The sequence below is a fragment of the Fukomys damarensis genome, unplaced genomic scaffold, assembly GCF_012274545.1.
Source record: "Fukomys damarensis isolate Sample0158 unplaced genomic scaffold, DMR_v1.0_HiC HiC_scaffold_9, whole genome shotgun sequence".
Classification (NCBI taxonomy): domain Eukaryota; kingdom Metazoa; phylum Chordata; class Mammalia; order Rodentia; family Bathyergidae; genus Fukomys; species Fukomys damarensis.
Genome location: NW_022900921.1, coordinates 11,861,747 through 11,872,816, shown reverse-complemented (window position 1 = coordinate 11,872,816; position 11,070 = coordinate 11,861,747). Strand labels below are relative to the sequence as shown.

General features: G+C 42.0%; 1 protein-coding gene and 1 long non-coding RNA gene across 10 annotated transcripts in view; one reads left to right on the top strand and one right to left on the bottom strand.

Moving 5' to 3' along the window:
- The window catches only part of Ebf1 (EBF transcription factor 1), a 387,150-nt gene extending 376,088 nt beyond the window's left edge, over positions 1-11,062 (top strand). For all 4 annotated transcript variants that reach the window (XM_033761605.1, XM_010622272.2, XM_010622271.2 and 1 more), the window contains exon 16: positions 8,707-11,062. In XM_033761605.1, the coding sequence (XP_033617496.1) occupies positions 8,707-8,738 (32 nt within the window). In that variant the 3' untranslated portion in view covers positions 8,739-11,062. The remainder of the gene's footprint in view (positions 1-8,706) is intronic.
- Positions 1-11,070, bottom strand: part of LOC104860936 — a 645,196-nt gene that overhangs the window by 22,740 nt on the left and 611,386 nt on the right. For all 6 annotated transcript variants that reach the window (XR_002025275.1, XR_004516392.1, XR_004516395.1 and 3 more), the window contains one exon: positions 1,790-1,883. This is a non-coding gene — a long non-coding RNA (uncharacterized LOC104860936). The remainder of the gene's footprint in view (positions 1-1,789; positions 1,884-11,070) is intronic.

The window sequence follows — 11,070 nt, the reverse complement described above, 5'->3', positions numbered from 1 at the left end:
AAAAAAAGTAAAATTATTCAGGCTTGCTTCTAACCACAGAATGTGGGAAGTAACAAAGTTGTTGCGCCTTTAGGTGACTTTTCATTCACTGAGAAACAGAAATCCACCCTTTAAAAATGGTTCCACTGCCTCTTCCATTTTCTTCATGTTCTTGGCATGGCACATGGTGTTGCCCTGCACAATCTCATCCATTACCTATAGCAGGACTGCGTGTGAGGCACTCCCAGCCTCTGACTTAGAGATGAGAAAACTAAAGGTTGGAGGGCGTGCCCAGCTCCCAACAGCTGGTGTGTGGCAGAAGACAGCTTCAAAAAATTCATCTCCTCTTTGCATCTCCCAAGCACTTTATTACTCACTGGGGGTAAAAAGGACACATCCCAGATGCCCAAAGCATCCAGCAGGGAAATAAGATCGATAAAATAATCAGCCACGGAACAGTGTCAGGTTCTGTGTTAAGCATGGAGCTAGCTTTATCTGATTTAACCCTCACAACTTCCTGATGAAGTACGAAGGCTTTCAGAATAACCGCCCTACAAATAATGAAAAGAAGCTTTGGGCGAGTACCTGCCACAGGCAGAGCCAGGCAGCAGTGGAGAGGGCTGTGAACCCCAGTGGGGTCTGTGTTCTTATCCCCTTCCCTACACAGCTCCCCGTGGTGCCTCCCTCCCGTGGCTGGCATGTCACTCATAGGTCAGCCACAGAGGCCAAGGAGGGGTCAGGAGGGCAGTGACCCCTCTGGGGCTTCCCAGTCTATTTCTTGTGCATAAGTGCATGCATTTTTTCCACTCACATGCACAGACTCTGCTGGATACTTTACTCAAGATGCAAGAACACACTGTCTCTCTTCAGGACTGTCTGAAGTCACCACCGTTCCCACTGCATAGAAGGGAAGAGTGAAGCTTGGTTTGTTCAATGTCTCCATGTAAATGATGGGGCCAGAATTGATCCTAAACCATAAGATTCCAGATCCTGAGAACTTGAGCACTCTGTCTCCTCCAGGGCTTTTCGAACCGTTCCTTAGAAACCTGCTGGCAAATCTGCCCAGCACAGCCAAGTCAGAGCTGGCATAGCACACTGATGCCCTCACTGTAACATACATTGGCCAATCCACCTTCTTGGAGGGAAGAGGGAAATGATCTGCTTGCGGAACCAGATCTCAAGCAATGTTTTTTGTGATAGGAAATGCCCGCCCCCACAAAGGGGAACCACCCATTCATGCCAGTACGACTCTTTTCAGCTGAAAATAATGCTTTGTCACCCCCACGCTACCTCCAGCTGGCACAGTAGGGATAGAATGCTTAAGCAATATAACTTGTAACTGTATTATGCAATAGTAATGCATACAGAAGCAGAAAATTACCATTCTTGAGCTGCCAGTCTCAATCCTGGCTAAACACCGATTTGGAATCAGGAACGAGATATAACGGGGTTTGTGTTTAACAAGTGAAGGATGGTCCCTGCTGTTGGGAGGCCACAGTGGGACTGAATGTCATTTTGCCATGTGGATCTAGCAGGGAGGAGAAGGGGGTGCTGAGCCCAGACTGTAAACCTCCTGGATTTTAGCAGATCTAGTATTGGAAGAGGATGTGTATTGAAGTGGCAATGAAAAGCTTCAGTCACACATAAAATTTGTGCTTTTGTCCCCCAAGGCTTAGCCAACCCAATTCTAACTCACTTACAGGTTCCGGAAGTACCGTCTGTTCCCTGCCTCTCATTAGCAGTTAGGTCTCTGCTCCCATGTTGCTCTTTCTAGCATGAGGTATGGGGCCTGGAGGGCTTGGGGTCTCACCCAGAGACGCGTAGTGCTGGATTTGCTGTTGTTGTTGACACTGCCCTCCTCTTTGAGTCCAACAGGTGTTGAGGATATGCTTTGACTACTGAGCCTGATAAAAAGAAAGAAAAAAAGTATTTATTGTGTTTGAAATCCTTCCATGTGTAAACATCCCTACATTTGAGGGTATGCAGTAGTGGAACTATGACTATAGACGTTCAGGATAAATTATGTTACTCTAAAGTGTACTTCCGGCCTGCTCTGCCCCAACCTCTGCACTCACCACGTGGAACCCCACCAGGCACCGCACTTCCCTCTCTCTGTGAGCCAGAAGGACGGGAGCAGTCTTAGAGGAGGCAACACCTTTTCTTGCGACGGTCTTGCTTGAGTCTTGGGGAAAACTGACATTGTGACAGTGGGTTCCAGCATTACTTCATCTTTAACTTTCTAAACTCCACTTCTACTGTTCGAAGGAGACCGAGGGGGGTAAGGCTCACTGAAGGTTTTATTCCTCCTTCTTTTCAGTGGTACAGTGGCACCTACTTCACTGGTAGTTCAAACTGTGATCATTAAGACAGGGCAAGTGATGAAGGAAGAGTTGGTTAAGCAAATTGACCATGTAAACAAGATTAGAGGTGACACACTTAGACTGCTCAAGTATTTTAAAGGCCTATTTCCCTCCAACTACCACTCAGTTAATTATACATCATTCTTTTTTTTTAAGCCTACTCCTTGAAGACCTCTTTACCAGCAGCCTTTTAGTAGACTCCTCCCATCACATAGCGCTGCAGTAACACGTGGCAGCAATGAGCATGGTGTCTGGGCTCCTGGTGATCACGGGTGTCCCTCCCAACCCTTTGATGTGGGCTGCTTATCATCCCCACTTTCTGGATGTAGAAACTGAGATGTAGAGATGGCTGGTCCGGAGTTACTCTGTTACCGAGAGGGAAGTCTGGCACGCAAACCCTCTGCCTCACTGCCATGATGTGCGTCGTACTGTGTTCAGGACCACGGGGACCACGCGGTCCCAACTTTGAAATCTTTTCCCATATGATGGAAGACAGGACACCAAATTCAACAGGGCAGAGCCATCAGAAGGTTGGGCACCCAGCTCTGGGTACACTGAGGAGGGAGCTCTTTTCGGAAGCTGCCTTGAAACTGTATCTCAGATGAATGACAAGCAGAATTCCAGCACGAGAGTCAGGGTCATTTTAAGCAGAAGGGCCAAGGACAAGCTGAGCCAAGAAGCAGAGGCAGGCACATCCCAGATAATGTGCAGTAACCGGTATGTGGCTCAGCAAACCATCGTGCAGGCTCCCAGAAGCAAGGATAAGGCTGGAAAATGAAGACCTTACTGAGATGTCATAAATTCTGTTCCTCCTTCTGTATTTTGTAACTTATAGTTCTACTGTGATTGCATCTGGCTCTGTCTCCCAGGAAGATAAAACCTTTGAAAATTTACCTTATGCCCAAGACATTATTTTAGGACACAGTAACACTTGGCTCAGTACGTCCAGAGCCTCACAGGATGTTCTGTTTGAAAAGTAAAACTGGGGGCCAGGGATTTAGCTCAGTGGTTCCACCACCTGCCTTGTAAGCACAAGGTCCTGTGTTCAATTCCCGGTACCAAAAAAAAAAAAGTAAAACTGTTGTGGTCCAGCAAATTTAGAAGATGGTGCTTCCTGAACCACTGTGTTGAAGAGACACTCTGTATACAAGCCTATGTACATAGTGCCGAGAAATCTTGCAGTTAAATAAAAATGACCAAAGTCATTGCTCAGAATCCACAGAGAATTAGCTCAAGGACTCTCATGGATACCAAAATCCACTGATGTTCCAGTCCCTTATACAAATGGATTTTCTGTATCTCCCGGTACCCTCTGAGTCATCTCTACAGTACCTATAATACCCAAAACAACAATGCAAGATGCAATGTAAATGCTGAATAAATGCTTGTTATACTGAATTGTTTAGGGGATGATGACAAGAAAAATCTTCACATGTTCAATACATAAGCAGTTTACTTTGAATTTAAAAATTTTTAAAAGATTTTTAATTTTAATTATTTACCTTATTAATAGTAATTGCATATGTAAGTTACAATATGACATTTCACTATACAAACATAATGTTTAATGATCTGAACAGAATAAGTGGCATAACTTTTACCCCTGATATTTATCACTGCTTCATTAGGAATGCTTAAAACTGTTTTTTTTTTCTATTTACTTTGAAATATTCAATTTATTGTTGTCAGCTGCAGTTACCCTGCTTGATCTTATCCAGCATTAGAAGTTATTTTTTCTTTCTACCCCATCTTCTCTCCATCTTCCCTCCTGACCCATACCTTTCCTAGGCTCTGCTAAGCTACCATTCTATTCTCTACTTCTATAAAAACAACCTTTTAACTTCATTTTACAAGCTTTTCGTTTGATGTTAATTGGTCTTAACATGTGAAAAAAGGGCTACTATGCAGGCAAATAAATTTAACAAACTAAATGGAATATAATTGGCCCTCCACATCCGTGAGTTCAGTATCTGGAGATTTAACCAACCACAGATATGAAATATCTGGAAGATATTATATTAAGCAAAATGTTTTACTTTTTTTTTTTTTTCTGGTACTGGGGATTGAACTCAGGACCTTGCACTTGCAAGACAGGCATGGCGCTGCTGAGCTAAATCCCCAGTTCCATATTAAGCAAGATAAACCAGGCACAGAAAGACAAATGCCTGCAAGCTTTGGGAAATGTACCTGTACTTAGGACTGAAAAGTGAAAATGGAGAGAACCTTCCTCCCCTTCTTATACAGATGAAGTCATTAATAAATGCTGACCCCAGACCAAGTGTATTGGTTTTTATAGGACAAAGACTCGAGTCACCAATTATGCTCAGCCTTTGTCCATACAAACATCCTTCCTCTTCTCCTACAGCTTATGTCTCTCAGAGCATGGTTTCTACACAAAAGGCTTCATTCCTGGTGAGAGGCATCACCAAGAAAGCTGCCACATGCACTGTAACCCAACTAATATAATTCTAAATCCTCACCATATCCTGGGCAATCTGTGTAATGGAAATATTCAAAACAAAAGGCCAGAGTACTATTCATGGAAATACAGTAGTACCTCAGTTTAGGAACTTTATTTGCTCCATAAGTTTGGAAAAGATGGCTACGTTTGTGTTTGTGCAGGAAAGATGTGTAGTCATGTTTGTCACCTGGTGTAGAATTTGCAAACAAAAACAAATTGTTTCCAAACACTTTTGTTTGTTTTGTTTTTGAGACAGGGCCTCACTATGTAGTTGAGACTGACCTGGAACTCATTATGTAGCCCAGGCTGGTCTCGAACTCACAGTGATCCTCCTGCCTCAATCTTCTCAGTGCTGGGATTGCAGGTGTGTGCCACCAGGACCGGCTTAAACATTTGTGTTTGCACACGGAAGCATTTGTGAATTGAGGTACCACTACAGTACCCACAGACCGATTCTTTTTCTCTCCATCTTGTTGAAGCTCAGACTGGCTACCTCTTCTTGAGCCTAGATATCATGCATTCTAATACCAAATCTTGTGAAATTGTTTTCTACCATGTACATACTCCGTTTGTGTAAGATCTCACCCTGGGTCTTACCCTATACCTGACTAACTCATAATTCTTACCCATGTGGTGGTTTAGAGAAGAACATGTTCCACCCTCTCATCCCAAGTTCTCACAGTTCTGCTAAACTTTCCATTTTTGCCTTTGTTCTCATAGAAACGTGGACACCATATTGGAAATTCATTTCCTTTTCAACCCACAGTTTTCTGAGTTTCACCAGAGAATGTGGTCACCAAGCTGCTGGGGGAAATGGCAGAGCCACTGTTTTCTGGGGTGTTTTGGCACAGTGTGCAGTGTGGTTTCTCGCGGGAATCTTCTTGGGCTCTGCTTGGGCAGCTCAGCATACCAGTGGCATTTCTAGAACATTGCAAGGCTTAGGCACCCGTCCTTCTCCTCTTCCACATAATTAATTTTCAGATTGCAGCGCAGATTTAAGAAGAACAGCTCTTAAACCTGGGAACATCGTGAAGTAGGTTTAAGTAGAGAGACCTTATGAAAGGTCTCTCTGAGGCCCATAGGCTGAGAGGCCACCTTCAGCAATCTTTTCCTAAACTTTACTTATTTCCTGCCTTCTGAATTGAGGAAGTTATAGATGAGATTGGTTGGAATGTCTTGACACAGAGAAATCCAGAAAAATCCCTTCTGCAGGCGTTCCACAGCTTCCACTGGACCCCCAGAAAACACTGGTGGCAACAAAGAAGAGGTGGGAAGGCAGGACAGCCCAAACCCACCCCAAGGGTACCTCTGATATGCTGTATTTGTTTGCTTTTAATATCAGTTATTTTCTCACATGGAAAAACTGGGCTGATTACATTTTATCTTTATTTCTCTTAAAATAATCCAGAAGCTCTGGTGGCTTTGAGCACACATTCTTGTACAGCAACACTGGAGAAGCCGAGACATCTCCCACTCTGCAGCACTAGGCAGCATCCCCTTCACTCTGTCCTGGGCTCTTGGCTGGCTTAGGTGCCCCGCTGGGCTCTGCAGTCCCTGGAGCTTGCAGCCCTGTTTTCCATGTTAAGCAGTGCCATCTGCTGCAGACTAGCTATCTGTTTTCTTTGCTTTAGAACTTTTTATGTGACCCTAAGTGAATGTGTAACCAAATCTAACATATTATTCAGGTACCAACATACTCTTAAAACCTTAAAAAAAATTCTGGCCATCCAAAGGGAATGTTTTCATGGCCCACATGATAAATTCTGCCTAGACCTATGTACCAAATTAGCAGAAAGCTTGTCAGCCTTCTGCTTTGCTGTGAATCATATGGGTACTGCCTGGGTTACCCAACTGTCTGACAGGGGACTGCCTTTCTTGCAGGGCTCATAGAGTAGGTTTTAGGAGAAGACGAAGAACACTAGCTTCTCTGGCCACAGGTTTCCATCTTCCACTGTGGCTAGTTAGGCTGCCCAGACACTTCTGGAGCCCGGATGAAAAGGTCCTTTGGGAGGCAAAGCCACATTGGGATGCCACGCTGCAGGAACTGCACCCCTCCTTGCATTGGAGCTGCAGTGTCTTGAGTTCTCAAGTTAAGGCAGGGATTGAAAAACTGAGATCCCCATTTCTGGCAAATCTAGGGCTCACTTGGATCTTAGGAGAACTGCATTTTCAACTGGTCCCAAATCTTTGGGAGCTTAAATTGGTCAACATTTGGCCAAAGACAACTTCCTGTTTCTAAGAACAAAAAGGGCTTATGAAAAAGGACTCCAGGAGCTTTTGGACTGCAAAATGGCTCTTGCAAAACAGTATTTGGATGATTTACGTGTAAATGAATCAGAAACATGTGGATTGAATTTCCTTGTGAATACAGATGGGTTTAAAAATTAACGGAAAAAGTGTTTGGCAAAATAGTTTTTTTGGTTTTTCTTTTAATTGGATCTAAAATGTCAGGTGGAGGTAGGGAAGCAGGAAGAATGTGGGGCCTCGGGGATTTGAGTCCAACCAGGCCTCCCTGAGTCCACAGCAGGATTTGTGGTAGTGGGGTTCACTCCCCAAAAGGCACATTCTCCCAGACATAATGGCTGACACAGGAAGAAGGTCACTTCCTAGACAAGGTCACCACTGACAAGGGCACTAATTGAAGTTTAGACTTGCCATTTAAAAGAAAGCAATGACTTTTTTTTTTTTTCTGTCTGTGGCTGAGAGGACACTAAGCCACCACTGGGAGCCAAGGATGGCTGCCTCTCCCTCCCAATGTAGGTGTCTCTCTTACTCTGACATGTTTAAAGTTGCCACAGTGCTTTAATTCTCTTACAACTGTCCCCTTATCCCTCACATCTGTCAGGTGAGGTGTGCACATGGGATGGCCTAGCTGATAAAAGAGGAAATACAGCCCTGAGAAGTTACACAGTGAGCACAGGTCCCCTGCTAGCTGAGCAGTGTAAGTTTAAAAATCCTAGTTGCTATCCTATCTCAGCCCCCATCTAGGAGCCGGACCCAGACTAAGCACGTGACACCTGTTAACATTATTTAAATCTGCAGTCACCCCGAGTGCTGTGACCAGCTGCATGTTCTTGCTGGGAAGGCTGAGGTTCAAGGAGCTACCTCAGGGCAATGTACTCAGAAGCAGAGGAGCCAGTGGTGGAGACCTGGCCTGGCCCACTCCAGGCCTTCTGAAAGAATTCTGGTTCCCTCAAGCCCCCTTCGCTCATCCCAGGACCTCAGGCCACGTTTCCTAGGCTACAGTTTTCTAGCGAACTTGGTCCGATCATCCTCGCAATCCTGAGTGAAGCAGTGCTAGGGAAGACACTCTACGATTTCATGCAAATTTGTCTTCTGCTCCTACTCCAAGCTGTCTCCCAACTTTGTATTCCCAGGGAACAATGCCTGTTGTTTCTGGCATTTCCTTTTCTAGTTTGGGACGGAAGCAGAGGCCCTCGATGGCTTCTTGGTTGCTCACTTTTCCTGCTAAAATCGAGAGCACAGAGAGGGCCATGTTTTTTTTTGCAGGAACTGCTAGCAGTTACGATGAGCCAGTTCTTTACTTTTTCGGGTGTGAAAGGGAGGGAAAGCAGAGTGACAAAATGAAAATCTCACTATTTTGCAAGGTTTGAGGCTGCAATATTCCCAGCAGCATTCAAACTGTGCAGCTTTTGAATTATGTTTTAAAATTGAAATCAGGTTGGGAGGGATATTTAGGATATTCTGCTCTGTTAGAGTCATATACGTGTCGATACAATTTTTAGTGAAGTACACATATTCTGTAACAAAAATTCATTCCCAAGGAGATGAGAACACATCTGCGGTTAATATTTAATCAACATAGTCATGCATGGGTCTTTTAATTTTTTTTTCAGTGAGATGTTTGTATGTGAAAATATTGATTTCTGTCTTCTCTCTCCATAGCAATATCTGGCATGATTGTTCCTCCCATGTGAAAGAATTGCCTTGAAGAATTTTATTAATGAAGAAGTTGGATTCTGCTACAAGAGTAATCTGATACAAGTCCCAGAGTGGAACTTTTAACTCAGGCCTTTTTAAGAGGAATCACAATAACTGCAGATTTTTAAACAAGCAAAAATCACCGACTTTACAAATACTGAAATTGAAAGGGATCTGCAAGTGCAGGGTGTTGTTTAAAGCTGTCCCTCCCCAGTGTCGGGGGTATATTTATTCTGTATCAACAAAAACAAATCCACTTTTTCTTTCTCTCTCTCTTTTTTTTAAAAGCTTAACTCTGCAATCATTTGTCTTTTATAAACCGTAAAGCTCTACCCAAGGGACACTATAAATAAGACTCCATGTTTTAATTTATGATGTTTTTAAAGCTGTGTAAAGGGAGAATGAAGTGGTGATATTTACAAAAAAGTTAAAAAAGAAAAAAAAAAGAAAAAAAAAAAAGCTTGTATGGGACAGAATAGGAATGCCAGTTAGATTTTTTAGAAAACTAAGGGTCGGCTTTTGCGCCTTAAAGCATATCAAATGGTAGTTAGCTCAGACAGTGCATTTCAATATCTAACTTAACATGCCATCCCTTAGCAGTGCAAGCTTATTTATCTCTTTTGTATTGTTGTCTTAAGTAACTGTGTAAATAAATGCAGCCTGGAACGTTAAAAAGTGATGTAAGTCATTACATTTTTCCCTTCTACTAAAAAAATCCAGTGCCTCTAGACAGATCGTTAAAATTGCATATTTAAATCTGATGTCATTCTCTCTTTACTTGTGTCAACTTCTTCTGAAGCCAATGGCCTCTCAAGAGCTCGGTGGCACACACGCTGTGTGAGAATCTCTTTGAGACTTCATGGAACAGGGTCCAGGCACCGAATCCCATACCGCCCTGCAGTTAGGAAGCCAAAATTTCACTTCTGCTCTACCATTCACATGTTCAAAGTTCACTCATCCTAAAATTTGAAAGGCTGACTTTATACCAATACTGCAAAAACCCCACAAAAGCAACCTGGCAAGATAGGGCCTCGATCCATCCACCGACCTTTACGTTATTTGTAATCTTATAGATTAAAACAACAGGTTAAGTGCTTTGCAGTGAAGAGTAAAAAGGAAACTGAGGGTAAGGAGGAGAAGGCTGAAACCTCGGGTTTTCTGTTCTATGGGAATTTTTGCTCTCATTAACTGAGAAGTGTTCTTAAAAATAAGAATTAATAGCAAAGATGCAGCAAAGCTCTTAGGATGCATTTGCCTGATTTTTTTCTTTGCTGTTGTGTTTTTGTATGTAGTTATAAATACTGTAGATTTTTTTGTGATTTTTTTTTTGCCAAAGTTGTTGTTCTATTTATACATTTTAATGTCTTAGGACAGTTTTCCAATCTCACGAAAAGATTTTACTGCATATTTTGCAAATAAAAAAAAAAGCTCACTACCTTTAGCTTGCACATATTTGCATTCATTAAAAGGCTTTTTGTTTTAATGGGGATTTTGTAAAATATCCATATAAATAATGTATTTATCTTTGGAATTTGTACATTGCTTTCCCTCCTTCTTCTTCCTACCCCTAGTTTATTTTATTGTGTATGTTTGCTATGTGAAAAGTGCGTATTTGTTTGGTCACCTACAGTTGTATTAGCTGTTTCAATGTGATTTTTAAACATTTCATTTATAGTTACTGTATTTTTAGTATTGTTTTAAACCATGCTTCAATTTTTTTTATTTCCACCCAAAAGCCATTGTCTATTTTTGTATTATTTGTAAGTTAAGAAGTTTTTTCCAATATATGGCAAAAATAGTAGCATATTATTCTTGTAGTATTTAGTTCTGTAGATTAAAAAGAAATGTATCCTTTGCTTTGGAAGCTTACAAAAAACCTAATGCTGTTTTACTCTATTAATATGCATGGAATCTCTCCCTTTGGAGTGACGCATTTTGTGCATTAAATTCGGGGGAGAAACTTCATAGAAATCAGTGAACATACTTTCTTTCTTAAGTCTGCTTGTATATTTCCTCTGTCTTTCACATAAATATAAACCAGCAGATTGGATGCCTTAACAATGCAAATCATATTCATTTCACTTGTACATTGTAACTGTGCACCAGAACTGTCAGTCATCACTAACATTCTAAGAAAAAAGAAAAAGAAAAAAGAAAAAAAAAAAAAAAGAAATTGAAAAGCACAAAAGAACTGTTTTGTTACCTTAAGACAATGTAACTTTTCTAGTAGAGCAAGAAATCATTTACAACAATGCTGCAACTGTGCATGCCCCCGTATGGATTTTGCAATGGTGTTCACTAGACTGTCAGAGTGCGATTTTTCTGGTA